The following is an 18,213-nucleotide window of genomic DNA, read 5'->3' on the forward strand; positions in this document are numbered from 1 at the left end:
CCCATATAGAGAGCAGGTGACGGTGACATAAAAAGACCACCCGAAACTACACTATATACTTGCGCTACTTCAGCCGTGTTGTCACTAGACTCTGTTATCCTAGGGTCTGTGCGTCATCACTCAGGTGTCGATTGTCAAACAATTGGGCTTTGAAGGTGCGGTAGGAGTGGGGATATTGAGGGTAAGGGCTGTGGCAGGTGTGGAAAGGTGGTGGGGGGGGCGTCCCGGGCTGGCTGGGAACAAATGGTGCGGGGACCATCCTCACAGCCCCCCGACCCCGACCAAGCTCCCTTTCTTGCCTGTTACGATAACCAGACAGGCTAAAAAGTGGAACATACAATTAAAATATGGGCAAGACTGTAATGAGGTTTGAGGGGAAGTGCCCCTTCTACCGTGCACGCAGGAGGAGACCCCCTTTTCGAGCTGGTGAAGAGGGACCCCCGCTCTCTTGGGGAGGTGGAGCTCAGGGAAGGGTGAGCTGGGGGGTACGGAATGGGCTGCCGGGAGGGATGCCCCAGCATCCCACCGCTGACATCGAGCTGCCGGAGGGACTCAGAAGGTCAAGTCGCTCAACTGCCTCAGTTTACAGGAGGAAATTCAGAAGGTTGACAAGCCCCGACTAGCATCACACGGCATTAGAGGCAGAGTGGGACCAGGGGCTCCCGAGGGAGCTGGGCGCCGGGAAGAGGAAAGGCCTCCAAAGGGGAGTGGGGTTCGAGAGGGAGGACGTCTAATACAGAGAGCAAGCTTTTTTTTTTTTCGGTCGTACCGCGCGGCGTGTGGGATCTTAGTTCCGCGACCAGGGATCGAACCCACACCCCCTGCGTTGGAAGCGCAGAGTCTTAACCACTGGACCGTTTAGGTAGCACCCCCTTGTGCCCAGCACTGTGCTAAAGCTCCACGTGATTCAGATTCATATACCCTTCCCTCCACCTGTGATCCTCACCATCAGCATCACGATTTACAGATGGGGAGACCGAGGCGCCGGGAGGGTGAAAATAAACTGCGTGGGTTACTTAGTTACAATCGAGGGTAAAAATGAGTTTTTTAAAGAATCGCACCCAGTTTTATTATTACTTCACAGAAATGAAGCAAGGGATAAAGATAAGCTTAACACTTCCTGGCTATTGATTACAGGTGAGCTGCTGGCCACTGGGTGGACCATCTCTATTCAGTGATACTTATTCACTGGAGAACAGGATATTTAAAAGACAGTTACTATAGGAACAGGTGCGTGACATCACACAGCCAGTAACAGGCACAGCTGGACTTGAACCCGGACGCTTTAGCCTCTGGGACTCACACTTAGCGACACTCTGCCTGCTACTCCTCCAAGACGGCCGTGAGGGTTGGTGATCGGCCAACACGGAGAGCTCAGGCATTAGAAACGTTACTCATACTTTAGAAAGCATCCCATGATCCTTCCAAAGAGGAAAGCCTCTAAACTCAGTGTAAGTCTCAGAGGCACAGCCTCCCCTGAGCTGGACACAAACCGTCTCAGCAATTCCTTTCCTCTTACTGACTCCACAGCAGTGTTGCCGGTCACTTCCAATCATAGAAGGTCCTTAGGAATCCTCCAATCCAGCCCCTTTTTTGACAGATAGAGAAACTGAAGCCCCAAAAGGTCAAGGTCACTTTCACACAGGTGAAGAAGGTCACAGAGATGAGGAAAGTCACATGGAGGAGGCACCTGGGGTCTGGAGGCGTCAGGAAAGCCTCCTGAGGTGCCCTCCAGAAGTGATGGGGCCCAGGTGTCCCGACTCCCAGGTCAGTCGCCCTCCCTTCCCTTCTCCCCTCTTACCTGCAGCTCTGCATCCTTTGCCTGGTGCTTGTCTCCTGGGAGGGCTGCCAGGCTTTTCACCTTCAGTGGGAGCTCAGCGGTCTGGCAGGAATTTATATTCTCATTGTCCAGGGATTTCCTAATCGGGCTTGTGTCACTCCTCCAACTGGGTGGCTGTGAACACACCTTTTCCCTCCTCACTGGGAGCGCCGTCCCGGCTGTAGCGCTGGGTGCGTGATCACTCAGATGCGGAAGTGGCCAAGGAAACTCTGTGTAAGTTTCCCTATTTTTTGTGACTCGCTAAAAGTTACGTACTTCCAGCTGCGAGGTGGTTTTAAAGTGATGTGTATTTTGCCCAACCACGGCCCCATTAAAGACAAAAGGAGGACTCTGGGGCTTTAACCAGCGAGGTATGCGCTGTTTCCCCCATGAAGTCCTTCTAGGGTTAGGAGAGCCCCACTGCCAGTCTTACGTGATGTTTAGCTGTTAGCAAAGGAAGGGGGTGACTCTCTAAGTATTTATTATAGTGTGTGGGATTTGGCTAACTGAATAGAGATGGAAATTCATGTCTGTACAAAACCAGTGTCTCCCAACCGCCCAGCAGCCCCAAAGGTGATAATGAATGTGCCTCTGCCCTCAGGGAGCTCCCCGTGGAGCTAGAGAGGACAGAGCCCCGGGGGTGAGCCTGGACCCCTGCTGTTGGATGGAAAGGAAGGACTTTTCCAAATGTCCTTAAAAATCTCTGTTACTAACCTTAATGACATCTTCTGATTTATTCAGATACTGAGGCTCTTACAGGTGAAAAGGCAGATACAGAAACCCTTTTAGAGAAATCTTAGGAATTTCCTACCCAGAGCAAATGGCTCACAGTCAAAAGGGCCCACCGGCATTAGTTTTATCCTTTTGCTAACAAGGAAGGTAACTCTCAGGGGTCACAGCTCAGGTGGATAAATAATATCTGCGGAAAACAATGTTGGAGCAAGATGGAAAGTTAGAGATGGTCAAATCCATTCTCCAGTTTAAAGGAGATAAAATTGAGGTCCAGGCACATAGGGGGACCACAGGTGAGTTCACTGGATTAATTGAGTGTGTGTATAACTTCATGATGGGGTTCTTATGCAAGCTGGAAATACCCCCAAAAGGAGTTTATTGGGCAAAGAGTAAATGTTACCTTGTATCTGTGTTTATTCTTTTTCCAAGGACCAGTTGAAGGGGGAATATTTGTTTCTGTTCCATAATTTTGACATGGTAAAATTGAAGAGTGAGCTATACATTTGGAGTCAAGCCAAGGAAGTTTCAAGGGTGTGAATTCACCCAAGCAGGTAAATCTCACCAGATACCATCGTCATCCCAGGATGAAGGGCATGTCAATAACTGAGTCCTCTCCACACGGTCTCTGTAGTCCGCCAAACACATTAATCCAGCTGACCCGCCTTAGTTGAGATCCTAGTCGCTAAATAGCATAGGACAGCCCACGTTAATAGAGCCAAAGAAAGGAAGTGAAATCATGCAATGTGCCTTTGGCCATGCTGAAGGGTAACTGCTGATCCTGTGACCCGTAAAGAGTAATTTACAGAACCTCAGCTTTTTCTGTGGGAAACCTTGATCCTCAAGCCACAAGAATTGTTTGAATCGTCCTTTCAAAAACTAATGCCTCAGACTCACAGCCACCCGAGAACACGTCCCCCGGCCTGCAGCAGTGCAGGCTGACCTCGGTTTACTGGGCTTTGCTTTATTGCGCTTCGCAGATACTGCATTTATTACACATTGAAGGTTTGTGGCAACCTTGCTCTTTGCAAGCCTATTGGCGTCACTTTTCCAATAGCATTTGCTCACTTCGTGTCTGTTTCACATTTTGGTAATTCTCCAAATACTTCAAACATTTTCATTATTACTATATTTGTGATGATGATCTGTGATCTTTGACATGATTGCAAAAAGGTTATGACACACTGAAGGCTCAGATGATGGTTAGCATTTTTTAGCAATAAAGTATTTTTTAATTAAGGTGTGTACTTTTTTACACATAATGCTATTGCATGCTTAATAGGTTACAGTAGAGGGTAAACATAACTTTTCTTTTTAATTAATTTATTTATTTACTTATGGCTGTGTTGGGTCTTCGTTTCTGTGCGAGGGCTTTCTCTAGTTGCGGCAAGCGGGGGCCACTCTTCATCACGGTGCGCGGGCCTCTCACTACCGCGGCCTCTCTTGTTGCGGAGCATAGGCTCCAGACGCGCAGGCTCAATAGTTGTGGCTCACGGGCCTAGTTGCTCCGTGGCATGTGGGATCTTCCCAGACCAGGGCTCGAACCCGTGCCCCCTGCATTGGCAGGCAGATTCTCAACCACTGCGCCACCAGGGAAGCCCCAAACATAACTTTTATATACATGGGGAAACCAAAAAATCCACGTGACTCATTTTATTGCGATATTCGCATTATTGTGGTGGTCTGGAACCGATCCTGCAATATCTCCAGGGCTACATTTTCTGCATCCTCCTTCCCCTCCAGGGCCTACACTGACCTGTTCCCACTGTCACCAGTGCCACCAATTGGTTCAATTTCTCCACCAACTGATGGGAAATAAACAAGGCACAGAATGTTCCGTGGTATCTCGAAATCCTCTGAGGTTTGAGGTGAAGGTCACTCAGGATGTCTATTGCAAGGGTTGAAGCAATAAGTCTTCGTTTTTTAGACTCAGGAGGACTTTTCAAAGTCTGTTCTGGTTCAGAAATCAGCAGCATCCTCTGAAAACCCTGTGGCAAGATTTCCACCCCCTTTCCTTCCTTGTGCTGTGGAGGCAGAGGGTGTGGGAGGTGAGACGGGAGTTGGCGGTCAGGACGGCGTGGGTTGGCCACTACGCCATGTATTACAGTGCGGGCTATTTGTCCCTCGTTTTATGGAATAGCCTCTGTCTTATTATCCCCATAAGCCCACTCATAACTTATCAGATCAGAGTTCTTTCATTTTGATTCAAGAAAATATGGTCATCGAACCTATAGGATCAATTTAGCAATCAGACCCCATAAAACTGAAAATTCTAAGGCCTGCTCTCGTCAACAGGACAATTACAGAAAAAAACTTGGTCTTATTCATGGAGGCAGGAGAAAAATCATTCCCTTCTCATAAATAACTTACAAATTAGCAAACTAAAAAGGAAAATATCTACCGCAAATGGGCTTCAGTCTCCTCAGCTGTAAAAAGAGAGGGCTGAGGTCAATGAGTTCTGTATTAGTTTCCTTTTGCTGCTGTAACAAATTACCACCACCAACGGCTTAAAACAATACCACTTGATCCTCTTACGGTTCTGGAGGTCAGAAATCTGACATGGTCTCAAGGGGCTACAGTCAAGGTGTTGGCAGTGCTGAGGTCCTGATGAAGGCTCCAGGGGACAATCCTTCTCTTACATTTTCCACGTCCTAGAGGTTGTCCTCAATTCCTTGACTGCGGCCCCCAGCACACTGCCCTTTCCCCACCTCCCACCCGCTTCCATCAGCACGTGGCCTTTTTTCTTTGACCTTCTTGCCTCCCTCCTAGGAGGACTCTTGTGACTCTATGTGGGGCCCACCTGAATAATCCAGGATAATCTTCCCACCTGAAAATCCACAACTTAATCACGCCTGTAAAATCCCTTTTGCCGTATAAGGTACCAAAACCATAGGTTCCAAGGAGGAGTTTGGTGTGCTTAGGGGACGGTGATTCAGCCTGGACAAGCTTGAAGATTCCTTTCCCGTTCTCAGAGTCTGTGCCTGACTATGCTACAGAGTGTAGGGAATGGGTCTGCGTAAGTGTGGCCTGGAAGAGAGCAGTGCCCATCACACCTAAAGGCCAAGGCTGTCTAGACGGCGTGGCGTAGAGAGCATGCACAGAGCATTCGAGGGTGCAGGAGACATTTTGCTTTGTATTCAGTTCTTTCCAGCACCTCCCTGGCTTCCTCCTCCTAACCTTGGTTCCAGTGAGAGACACCCGAAGGGATGAGAACTCCAACGGCCACTGCCCACTCTCCTCCCATCCTGCCCATGGGGCCTGGAGCGTGGACAGAGGCCAGCTGGACGCTGGGCCCGTGTCATGCCTACAGCCCCGACTGCCTCCCCACCGAAGGCCGCAGAGCTCCCCATTCCGCCCCCCCCACACACACACCATTGCATCCTGCATCCACAAACCAAGCCCTCCCTCTGTCGTGGGCTCCGGAGACTCCAGCAGGCTGCTCTGATTCAAGGTCCACTGTCCCTCTCTGTGCCCCTGCTTCCCTCTGCCTTACCCTCCACCTCTGGGCCAGGGACATGGGGCCGGCGCTGGGGACGTGGTCCGTCCAGAAGGACAAATCTAGAAGCCGACCTCCCAGGGCACTGCCAGGCCGCTCGTGGAGGTGGGGCCATGCTCTCCATGGGTGGGAGGGGTGTAGAGACATTCCATTCCTTTAGAACCAGAAAGAGCAACAATTCCTTGTCCTGGAGATTTGATTTCTATAAGAAGCAACGCAAGGATTATTCACCCCGATATTACTCTGCTGCTGAGAACCAGCCGCGTGTCCACTCACCGAGGGTGGGCAGGAAGACATGCCCGCCAACAGTCCCCGCGGCTTCCCGTCTATCCAGACGGAGAGAGAAGTTTCCAGATCTGGCCGCCCTCCCCACACCTCCCACCTCCTCCGGCCCTGACACCCCTCCAGCTTCTATAGAGCCCCTGCCCCCAGCTTCCACTGAGTCACGGGATGGTTCTCTGCTTTCTAATAATCTCAGTGACACACAGAACATTTGCTCAGCTGACCCCCAAGCGCCATGCTTCTGGGAAGCAGTGATGGTGCCTGAATCACCCCGCCAGGCCCCAGATGCACCCATGGCCTTCTCATCCGTGTGTCATGTAATGTAAAAAACCCCACCTGGGCTCGGGCACCTGCCAGCTCTCCCGACAGGCATGCAGACTTCAGGCTGAGCCGCCTCTGATTTGTCATCTTCAAAACACTCCAGGCCCCCAGGGCAGGCGGTCACGGGCGGGCTCCACAGGATTTGGCAGCTGGGCTGCGGGGCCTCGGGTGAAGTGAATCACAAAGAAGATGCAGGTTCCTCAATGTCCCTTCAGGGTCTGGCGCTCCAGCTTTCACAGGAGGTGCCATTCCGTGCCGTTCCCGGTCAGCCCACCTCACCCAGCACTCCCGGAGCTACTACACTGGCCCCAGGGGGCCTGTGTGGGATCAGTGACCTCACACGGCTGTAGCTGGCCTCAGTTCATGAACCGTGAGCAAGGGACCCCCCCCCCGAGAGGAAAAGGAAGGGGACGGTCACCCCTAAGGTGGCATGGGAGAGACCGGCTGAACCTGGAGGACAAGGGGCAGTGACACGCCAGTGCATAGTTTATGGCCTGGACAGTGCTTTTAGGAAAGACACTTTAAGACGGATCTGAAGTTCAGAGCCAAGACCTCCCCTTTACTCCGCAAACCGCCCTGCATTAACCGAGTCTTTTATTAAGCACGTCTGGGTTCTAGCTTTGACGTCTGGGGCCTCGCTGACCCCTGCAAGGACTAGCCAGTTCCTAGAGATACCAAACGACTCACCCCTAAGTGTGCCTCTCAAATACAAACCAACCAGCCCGGAGCCCACAGCCCAGCCGCCCTCAGCTGTGTCCGCTTCCATGCGTACCGTTCCCCATTTGGGGGCTCCATTTCCCCCCCAGTTAGAACGCCCTTAGAAGCATTCCCATCTCCTTTGGGTTGAGAAAAGCGGATAAAAACAATTTTTTCTACATCCTGTCGGGGCGAACCCAGAGCTCAGCAAAGGGCAGACCAGTCAAGAGGGCAAAGCAAGAGCCCCCCAGCTGGAGAAACGGGGGAGGCGGGGCAGCAGGCGCAGGAAGCAGAAAGCCCTGGGTCAGCGAGAATCAGGGTGGCTGTGACAGCGCCCTGGGGCAGCAGTTCTCAAAGTGTGGCCCGGACGACAGCAGCGCTTCCTGGCAGCTCGTTAGAAATGCAGATTCTGGGACTTCCCTGGCGGTCCAGTGGTTAGGACTCCGAGCTTCCAGTGCAGGGGGCACGGGTTTGATCCCTGGTCGGGGAACTAAGATCCTGCATGCCGCGCGGCACATCTCCCCCCACCCCCAAAAGAAGACATGCAGATTCTAAGCTCCCACCTCAGAGCACTGAGTCAGAAACTAGAGGAGGAGCCAAACAACTGAGGTCTGGAAGCCCCCCAGCCCCAGATGACTCTGATGTGGACAAAACGTGAGAAGAGCTATCCCAGTGGTTCTCACCTCTGAGGGCCCATGAGAGGCGTCTGACAAATACCCACGCCAGGCCACTCTCTCACCAGTGAGACCTGGGGAGTGCAGGTGGGAGCAAGGGGGCTGGCTCAGGCAATACTCTCAAGTTCCCCTGTGGTCTCTGGGCCGCCTGCCAGCATTGAGAGCCGCTGCCCGAGGCCTTGGGCCGCTCACCTCCTCCAGGGCCATGTCTTTGGCTGCCGCAGGGAGAAAACACAAACAAGTAAGAAAATTCCAAGGCTCACTCACAGAGGACAGGTCCTAAGGAAGACACACAGGTGAGACCCGGGGTTGCCAGGCTTCATCAAAGGGGCCTCACAGACAACTGAGCTTCCAGATCTAACGGCCAGCAACTAGGCAGGTCAACCAGGGGAAGTGACTTCAGCTCACAGCAACCAAGCTCAGAAAAGACCAAGGTCTGGGTCGGCACCCCATTCATTCGTATTCATTTCTCTAATATATTTTTGAAAACCTGCCCCAAGAACTCACATTCTAGTGGAGGAAAATGACACAAATAAAGAAGTAAACAAAGGAGTGTCAATTTACAACAAGCGAGATGCTGGGTAACCAATAACCGATGCTAAGGTCTTCTGCACAGGAGAATTCCCTCCACGAGGTACAGTCAAAGGTCAATTCTTACTGGATTCAGTCTGGCAGTCGGCATTTATCTGTTCCCACCCACAGAGTCTGCGGCACCTCACCTTGGGATGTCTCAGGCTTGATCTGGCTACATTAACGCAGTAAAAGTAGGGGCGTCAATAGTGCTGGCAATTGAAACAGGACTAGGGTGAAGTTTGCTCTGATTCCGTCTGTATCCAAAAGGCTTGCTAAGTAAAAAACAAACACAATTACAGCAAATACATGTTATTAACTTAGGAAAAATAGTCACGTACCATAAAGCGGTGATGCATTGATAACATTGATCATTATTTCTCTATTCAGAACACTCTGTTAGCCTGGATGCATTTCCAGAGTCTACTTGACAGACTTCCAACGGCTTTAAATACATGCCTTCTCCCACAACTTCAAGCTCGTCTCCTTCTCAAAACAATGACTGAGAATCACATAGGGCAGTAAATGGTCTCCTACCTGAATCACGGGTTCATGCCTTTCTTTGCAGCGTCTGGATAGAGAAGCAAGACCTCCTTCCCAAATGCTCCAAGGAAGCACCCCTCACCCCGCCAACGGCTCAAGAGGTTGATGACCCACAGTCCTCCTGACCACTCTCCCAGTGACTAAGAAGACAATGTTAGGACCACACACGGGCAGACACGCCCCCCCGACCTACCCTCCTGGGCCTATACCCAGAGGAGTCAGCCCAGGAAGGGGTGCAGAGGAATTCCACCTCCAGACTTTATGATAGCCCCGGGTGAGGGGGGAGAGGAATCCGCCGGGTTCTGTAGGATTCAATCAATCCGCTAGGGAATCTTAGAACCCCAGGGGCTCCACAGCCCCAAGTTCTGGCTCCTCCAGACCCTGAAAGACAGGAGGCAGCTGGACCATTCGAACAAGGCCCGAGGAGCTGCCCAAGCTTTGGGGCCATCTTGGGCCAAATTCTAGTGGAACTAAGCAAACTATGCATTGGGGCTTGTTTGGTCAGAACACCGTGGGTTTTGTCCTTGTTCTTGGGTATCCATGGACCCACAGGTTGTTGGAGTGGGAAGAGGCTTGGGGCCCCCCAGGGCACCCCCTCCCTTTGTAGATGAGGAAGCCCTGGTGGTGGGATTTCACCAGGTTAAAGACTAAGGGCTGAAGCCCTCCCCTGCTCCCCGATGAGTATCCAAGCCTCGCCGGCTTAGACAATTCTTTGAAAAAGCAGAAGGAGAAAGTCATTTTCCAGACCAGGCTCTGTTGTCTCCGGGTGCAATCAGCCACACAGGGTGATGCTGGTCTCCCCGCCGGCCTCCCCCGGAGCCATCTCTGGGTCCAGCCCAACTTTGCTTCCTAATCCAACTTACCACACCCTCGGTAAGCGTCTACACCTCCTGCATTTCTGCAACTGTGAGGAGTGGGTCATGATAAGAGCCGCTCTCTCTCCCAGAGCACCTACTAAGCGCCTGACTCTATTCCAAGCACTTTATTTACATATTCACTTATTTAATCATCCCAACAGTCCTATGAGGTAAGTATTATGATGTATTAGCCGCCCTGTTCTGCAGATAAAGAAACTGAGGTATGCAGACGTCAAGTAACTTGTCAAAAGAGCGCAGGTTAGGGGTTGAATTCTCTTTTTCCAAAAAGACATGTTGGAGTCCCAACTCCCTCCCCCAACTCCTCAGAATATGACCTTAGCCGAAAACTGCATCTTTACCGAGGCAACCAAGTTAAAACGAGGTCATTAGGGTGGGCCCTAATCCAATATGATTGGCGTCCTTATAAAAAGGAGAAATTTGGACACAGAGATGGACACACAAGAGGGATGGCAATGTGAAGACACACAAGTAGGAGACAGCTGTGTGAGTGCAATGACGCACCTACAAGCTGAGGGACGCCAAGGATGGCTGGTGACACCAGAAGCCGGAAGAGGCAAAGAAGCATGCTCCCCTGGAGTCACCAGAGGGAGCTTGAGCCCGTGGACACCCTGACCTGTGACTTCCAGCCACCAGAACTGTGACACCGTTCATTGCTGTCGCTCTAAACCAGCCAAGGGCAGTAGCTCATGTTGGAGCGGAGCCTCCACCTTGGGCCCTGTGGTTCCGGAGCCCATGATCCCGTCCCCACCGCCCAGGGAGGCTGGGAGGGCAGCTGCCACTTCACCACCAGGAGGGCCACGGCATAGCCCTCGTGCCTGGGGGTGGAGGTGGTAGCTGAGCACTCCACCGAGAGGGGATCGGCAACGTGGATCCGATGGCCATCCACATCCTCAGAAGATTAAAATACACCAAGAAAGATGGCAAACATCTCCAACAAGACTGAAACCATCCTCTAACTTCCTAGCATGTAGCAACAGAACGCTTCGCTCCAGAATGTCATGTCCCTGCAGAAATGGGACGGGTTTGTTTACCGTCTTCTTTTGCTAACCCGTATTTCACACGGATGGTTGAGCCTATCACATTCCATCAAGAAGCGAACTGCTTTGTTACTCTTGCCAAAGGGGAATGAGGCCAAAGGCAAAATGCCTTCCGAGGACCGGTAGGTGAGAGACCCTCTCCAAACCCACTCCCTCACGCCTGGTCGCCTTCCAGGGTCGACGCCGGGTCCCAGGCTCAGCACAGCACAGTGGCGGGTGCCAGACAGAAGCTCAGCCCCCGCCCTGCCCCGGGGGTAGAGTCTGCACCCTGACCCTCAACAGCTATTAGAGATAAAGGCGAGGATGCTCAGGATGGGGAAGCCTGGAGCAGTGTCAGTCACTAACCCCACCGAGTCTAATGCACATTTACTAAGAGTTCAAGGAGCTGAGACAAAGGTGACCACGATTCTCTGCTCATTAGTGGCCTGGGCACAATTCCTCATCTCTCTGGACCTGTTTCCTCCTCTGCACATCAGGACAATAATAATATCTATCCAGGGTTGTTGTAGGACTAAACCAGCGTGCAGCAAAGCACCGGGCACAAGTAAAGCTCCAGTAAATGCTGGCAACTACAGCAAAAGTAAGCCCAACTCATTAACGCCCTGGGCACGAGGAACCAGCCTGAAGTGCAGTGGCTCAAGGCACCGAGAGAGACAGCTGGTGGGAGGTGAAATCCCCCTGGAAACAGCGCTGTGTGTGTCTGGGGGTCGAGGAATGGCCTGCCCGCTCCCAGCCTTGGCACAGCCCCACCCCAGGGGCTGGGACCTGCCTCCTGCAGTCGGAGGGAATTTAGGGAGCCCTGGGTGCCTGGCTCAGTGTCGAGTCAGCCTTGCCAGGCCTCTGACCTGGTTCCTTCCAGACCCCTCTCCCAGGTCAGGCCGGGACCTGCAGGCCCAGCTTCCTGGCCATGCACAGGCATCTGGGTGGGAAAAGAGGCCAGAGGCCAGGAAATGGGTCCAGGTGCTTGGAAGGCAGTGGCCTCTGCGGAAGACGGGGCGCAGGGTGAGGGACGGGGGTAAGTCAGAGCTGGTGCAACGAGCCCCATGGGCCCTGCCACAGATAACCTCCCGCACCTGCCAGAGTGACCCTGGTGCCTGGCCCGGCCTTGGGGACGGGGCCCTGAGGAAGCAGCCCATCCCCACAGATCCCGGACCCTGATGACCTGCCGTCCGCTCCACTGCACACCCCGGTTCCCGTGAAAGGAGACATGGGAAAGGAGCTGATGTATACGAAGGCCGTTCTGTGGCAGGACTGATGGAACTTCCTGGAAGGTGACGTCAGCCAGGGACGACTCCCAGGACGCCGGTGACGCCGGCAGCTGCCACCACAGCCGGCCACCAGGTTACAATGAAAGCAAGTCCAAGACCAACTTTTGCCTCATACACACACAGGCGCTGTTGAACTAAACTCGTCTATTAGCCAGCAAGGACAAAAGATGTTCGCACATGCTATTAGGTAGGCTCAAGAAAGTGCCAGCGTGCTCCAGGCTGCACCTGGCATGGAATGTCCATTCAAGCCAGAGCCAAAGCCAAGCCGGCATCAGGTGGCTGGACCCCACCTGTGAGCTGGGCTGGATTCAGGACGGGTGGGGCATCGTCCCTGTGGAGAGTCCTGACGTCCTGTTTACGCAGGAGTGGAGAACGTTCCCTACAACATGGGCCTTTCATCTCAGCAAGGAGGGCGTGGGACTCGATCACATCACACACGTCAATAGGTCACTGTTATCGGCCAGGAAAGTCCACCCTGACATTCTGTTGGTTGTTGATTGCCACAGAGATGGCAGGAAGCCTTCTCTGGGGTAGGGGCTTTTTACCAGAAGGCCAGCTGACCTTTGGCCTGGGCTCTCCTGACCGGAATTCTTGCAGCCCCTGGGGCACAGCTCCATCTCAGAACCACACAGGGAGTCCCAGACGCCCACGTGGTTTCAAAGTCAGTTACCTGAGGCATGAGAGGAGGTCGGCGTGACCCCAGGGTTCCCAGCAAAGGTGCAAACCTGAATCTAACCACAAGCGAACACCGGACAGAGAGCAGGGACCTTCCACAGAGTGCCTCACCCACGCTCTTCTAAAGGGTCAACGTTGTGAAACACAGAAAAGACAGTGACCTGGTCCCGAGGAAGGCGGCTGAAGAGAGAGGACAACCAGGTGCTACGAATGACCTTCGGCTCTAATGGGCATCATTGGGACAAACGGGAGAAGTGGTATAAGGTCTGTACATGGATAAGAATATCATGCAAAGGACCTGATTTTGATTACTGTGCTGCAGTTATATAACAGAATTCCTTGCTTTCAGGAAATACACCCTAAAGTATTTAGGAATAAAAAGATACGCCTACAACTTATTCTTAAATGGTTCAGGAAAAAATAAACACACACACACACACACAGGGTAGGGGAGGCAGTGGAGGAGAACAAAATAAACACTAAAATGTTAACATTCGGCAAACTAGGTGAATGATGTGGGAATTCTTTTTACTATTCTTGCAACTTTTCTCTAAATGTAAAATTATGTCAAATAATTTTTTAAGTTAAAACTTAACACCTGTAACCCCGTCCATACCCAGCTGGTTTCCTCACCTGCTCGTGGGCCCGGCTCTCCTCCTGCAGTCCCGGACCTTCTGCACATACCGGGGGCCACCCCACTGCAGGCAGCCACGAAGGCCTGTGCTGGGTTCCAGGGACCCCTTGACTCAGCAACCAGCCTTCAGGGGCTCCCAGATCTCTGAAGTTCCCAGGAGCCCAAAGCAGCAGTCAGGACCTCCACTCTTGTGGAAACTCCTCCTGTCTCCCTGCCCTCGGGGCCCAGTAAGGACCCACTGAAACTGTTCCCCAAGCCTTGTGTCGCCCCCCCCCACCCCAATCTCGCTCCAACTCCAGGAACTGGGAGGAGCTCTGAGTCAGGAGCCCTCTGAGCTGGCCCTGCCCACTTTGTTATAGGTTTCACCATGGGTCAGATCCAAGCTTTTGTTTCCAGAAACAAAGACCACTCAGATGAGAACCAGCCACAGCTCTTTACTCAGAACTGGCAACAGCGAGGGAGTCATCCACCATCACTTGGTTTCGGCAGAGACACAAAGGCAGGCGGAGGGGTGGGAGAGCTCTACGATGGAAAAAAGGGAAGGCTCCAGGGGTAGCTCTGATTGGAGGCTGTTGCCAGCTCACGAGAAGCCGGGCATCCTATGTGATTGGTCAGGGGTGCGTGTTCGGCTTTCTCTGGTTGGTCCTAAATTGGAAGTAGGGACAAAAACTAGGGCACTTGGGACTTCCCTGGTGGCGCAGTGGTTAAGAACCCGCCTGCCAATGCAGGGGACACGGGTTCGAGTCCTGGTCCGGGAAGACCCCACATGCCACAGAGCAACTAAGCCCGTGCGCCACAACTACTGAGCCTGCGCTCTAGAGCCCGCGAGCCACAACTACTGAGCCCGCGTGCCACGACTACTGAAGCCCACACACCTAGTGCCCATGTTCCACAACAAGAGAAGCCACCGCAATGAGAAGCCCGCGCACCACAACGAAGAGTAGCCCCCGCTCGCCGCAACTAGAGAAAGCCCGTGCGCAGCAACGAAGACCCAACGCAGCCAAAAATAAATTAATTAATTTAAAAAAAATTTTTTTTAAACTTAAAAAAAAAACAAAACTAGAACAGTTGTCAGTTATTAATCAAGTCCTGGCCATTTGGGACCAATCGTTACAGGGATTATAGTTTGGCTTCCTGGGCTGGCTGCTAGAGCAGTACTCTGACTTTTGACAAGGGAAACTTACAGACAACAGGCTGGCTTCCTGGACAAGTTGCTGCAGATTGTGGGTCAGAGTTCTGGTTTTATATATATTCTGGCTGTTGTCCATTTGTGTGTTCAGTCTCTCCATTTCCAAGACCAAAAACCTCTGCCAGTACCCAGTGATCTCAAATCCCAAACTTCAACTCCTACCTGGAAGGTTTTTAAGGAGCTAGAACAAACAGGTCCCTGAAAGGTGCCCACAGATAGGTCCCCCAGCCAAAGACACTGCAGCATGAGCCCGGGGAGCCCCAGGCGTTTCCTCAGCAACATGATTTCTCGGCCTCCGAGAGCTGCCATTGCCCCAGCATCTCAGCGGAGCCATCGAGCCAAGGTTCCAGGCCTCCTCCCCAAGGTGGCACGTCCTCCCCCCCAAAAAGGCCCTCACTTCCTGGTAGCTCACCTTTCTCATCAGTGTCAGCCCAGCTGGCCACTCCCTGCCCACCACGTTGGCCCAGGTCTCGGGAGTCAGGCCCAGGCTTGGGCAGGAAGGATGACCACATGCTCGCTCATGACAGTGCCCTGCACGCTTTCTCCAGGAAGTGTTTCGGGTATGCAGAGCTCGAGTCTGTCTTATTGGGGAAGGTTTCTGTGTTGTGATGGTCACGGCTGCTGCTTTCAGTCATTCAGAGTATGAAACGCAATCTTCACACTCACCTTCCAGGCCCCTCCCTTTCTGTTTTTTTTTTTTTTCATTTTTCATTGTTTATCTTTTATAACTTTTGAATTTAACTTTTTATTTTATATTGGAGTATAAGTGATTAACAATGTTGTGTTAGTTTCAGGTGTACAGCAAAGCAATTCAGTTATACACATACATGTATCCATTCTTTTTTCAAATTCTTTTCCCATTTAGGTTGTTACAGAATACTGAGCAGAGTTCCCTGTGCTATACAGTAACTCCCTGCGGGTTATCTATTTTAAATATAGCAATGCGTACATGTCAATCCCAAACTCCTAATCTATCCCTCCCCCCAACCCTTCCCCCATCCCGGTAACCATAAATTCATTCTCTAAGTCTATGAGTCTGTTTCTGTTTTGTAAATAAGTTCATTTGTATCATTTTTTTTAGATTCTGCATATAAGCAATATCATATGATATTTATCTTTGTATGACTTACTTCACTTAGTATGATCATCTCTAGGTCCATCCATGTTGCTGCAAATGGCATTATTTCATTCTGTTTTATGGCTGAGTAGTATTCCACTGTATATGTGTACCACATCTTCCTTATCCATTCCTCTGTTGATGGACACTTAGATTGCTCCCATGTCTTGGCTATTGTAAACAGTGCTGCAATGAACATTGGGGTGCATGTATCCTTTTGGACCATGTTTTTCTCTGGCTATATGCCCAGGAGTGGGATTGCAGGATCATATGGTAGCTCTATTTTTGCTTTCTAAGGAACCTCCATACCAGTCATCTGCACACCACGTCTCCAAACCCTGCCTTGTCTCCAAACCCACCGGAGTTGTAGTGAGTCTGTTATGCAGACACATGGCTACACAAAAGTTCTTAGCAAGCCCAGACCAACCTCCAAGATCCAGCAGCCAAGACACTGGCCCCATCCATCTTAGATGCAGGAAATATCAAACTTCTTAATTTTTCCAAACCAAATTAAATCTGGCCCTGAGTCTGCCCCTTTCCAAGCACAGACACACATACCTTAGTCAGAGCTGGTGAGAAATTCAATCTCAGTCAAGTCCAGGGTCATACAAGAATCCACAGGAAGGACCTCACCACCAATATCTTCCCTCTGCCCAGGGGCCACACGAAAAACCCTCTCCGGACAGACGAGCCCAGCCCCAAAGCCCTTCATCACTCTCAAGGTCACGCTGCTTCATACCTGGTACCCAGGGACACCTGCGGCCATCCATCGACACACACACACACACACACACACACACACACACACAGCATTAAAAGATACTTTGGAGAAAAAGGTAAAACCATGACTCTCATACAAATATACAAATAAACGTATTTAAAAGGCATGAGGGATACATGCAGATGTTATAACGGGATCAAAGGAAAAGCCAAAACAGCACAATTTGTGTGGAAAAAGCAATGTTGGGATGAATTACAAATGGAGACAAAACTGTTTTTTTCCAAGAGGGTAGGGGGAAGCCAGTCAAATATCTACGGGACAGGACCCAATTGCCATGCCTCTCAGTTTCTTACAACTTACCATGAGTTGCAGAATAGCTCCAGGTAATGAACAGAGCTAGACTCTGATAACCCAACCCCAAAGGGTGTACTATAGATGCTGCATAGTTTTCCATTGAATCACAACTTGTTTTTATTCAACCAAATCTCACCAAACTCCACCCTTGCTTTCCCATTCCTCCCTCACCTGGGTCAACCCAGGCGAATCCGCTTAATGGGCTCAGATCTGCTGGAGGGGGAAGGGCTGAGAGGCTGAATAGACAGGCAGACGATGGCCAGACCATATACACAAACAGAATTCTGACCCACAATCTGCAGCAACCAGGCCAGGAAGCCCACTCATTTTCTATAGTAACCAGCCCAGGAAATTAAGAGTATTGCTCTAGGCTGCCCGGCAACCAGGAAAGCCAAACGATAATCCCTGTAACAATCGGCCCCAGATAGCCAGGACTTGGTTAGTAACCGACAGCTGCCTTAATATTTGTCCCCATCTCCTGAGCACTTCTAACTTAGGACCAGCCAGAGAAAGCCAAATACACACCCCTAGCCTATCTCATATGACACCCAGCTTCTAGTGAGCCGCCCCCCAGCTTCCTCGTGTCAACCACCTCCAATCAGGGCACCCCTGAAACCTTCCCTCTTCCACTATCAAGCTTTCCCACTCCTCCGCCTGCCTTTGAGTCTCTGTCAAAACACAAACGACGGTGGTTGACTCCCTCGCTCTCACCAGCTCTGCAAAAATAGTCTTTGCTTTTCTCACGTGGGCGGTTTTCATTTATTTTCACAAGGGCATACTCTGTCCAACAGCATATAAAGTACTTGTTTACCCCCTATAACAAGAGAGGCCAGAATTCAAAATCCAAAGGCTCAGCCTGCCTACACGTACTGGAGAGAAGAGAAAACTTACCTTGTTCATTCTCTACAGAGGCAAGAATAAGAGAGTTATACTTCACCCATCTTCCTGTTCCCCAGGAAGAATGCAAGGACACAGGTGGTCAGCATTGAGTCCCCATCCCTTCCTAGCCTCTGAGGGCTGCAGCAGAGCTGACACGACACTCCTGTAAGAAGCACCTGCCCTGTTTGGGAAAAGCATCTTGGGAACCTGTTTGGAAACAAGCAGTTTTTAGCAGACGGTTGCTTGAATCTACAGATCCTGGACTTCAGCTGCAACATTTCCAGCCTGCAGCCAACCCTGCTCGCTTCAGACTGGTCCCCACAAACCGAAC

The 18,213-nt window shown here is 51.4% G+C and overlaps 1 protein-coding gene and 1 long non-coding RNA gene across 2 annotated transcripts in view; both read right to left on the bottom strand.

Annotated features, from left to right (window-relative positions):
• IL1R2 (interleukin 1 receptor type 2) overlaps positions 1–5,251 on the bottom strand; it is a 39,904-nt gene extending 34,653 nt beyond the window's left edge. The window contains exon 1 of the mRNA XM_082426391.1: positions 1,802–5,251. Coding sequence (XP_082282517.1) covers positions 1,802–1,815 — 14 coding nt within the window. The 5' untranslated portion in view covers positions 1,816–5,251. The remainder of the gene's footprint in view (positions 1–1,801) is intronic.
• A 3,197-nt stretch (positions 5,252–8,448) lies between these two features.
• On the bottom strand, positions 8,449–17,888 carry LOC309643734. Its single transcript, XR_014254040.1, has 2 exons — positions 15,224–17,888; positions 8,449–8,862 (listed from the first exon to the last, which is right to left on the bottom strand). It is a non-coding gene; the product is annotated as an uncharacterized lncRNA (long non-coding RNA).
• Between the last annotated feature and the right edge of the window lie 325 nt (positions 17,889–18,213).

The sequence above is a fragment of the Balaenoptera physalus genome (genome assembly GCF_965194825.1).
Source record: "Balaenoptera physalus genome assembly, chromosome: 15".
Classification (NCBI taxonomy): Eukaryota; Metazoa; Chordata; class Mammalia; order Artiodactyla; family Balaenopteridae; genus Balaenoptera; species Balaenoptera physalus.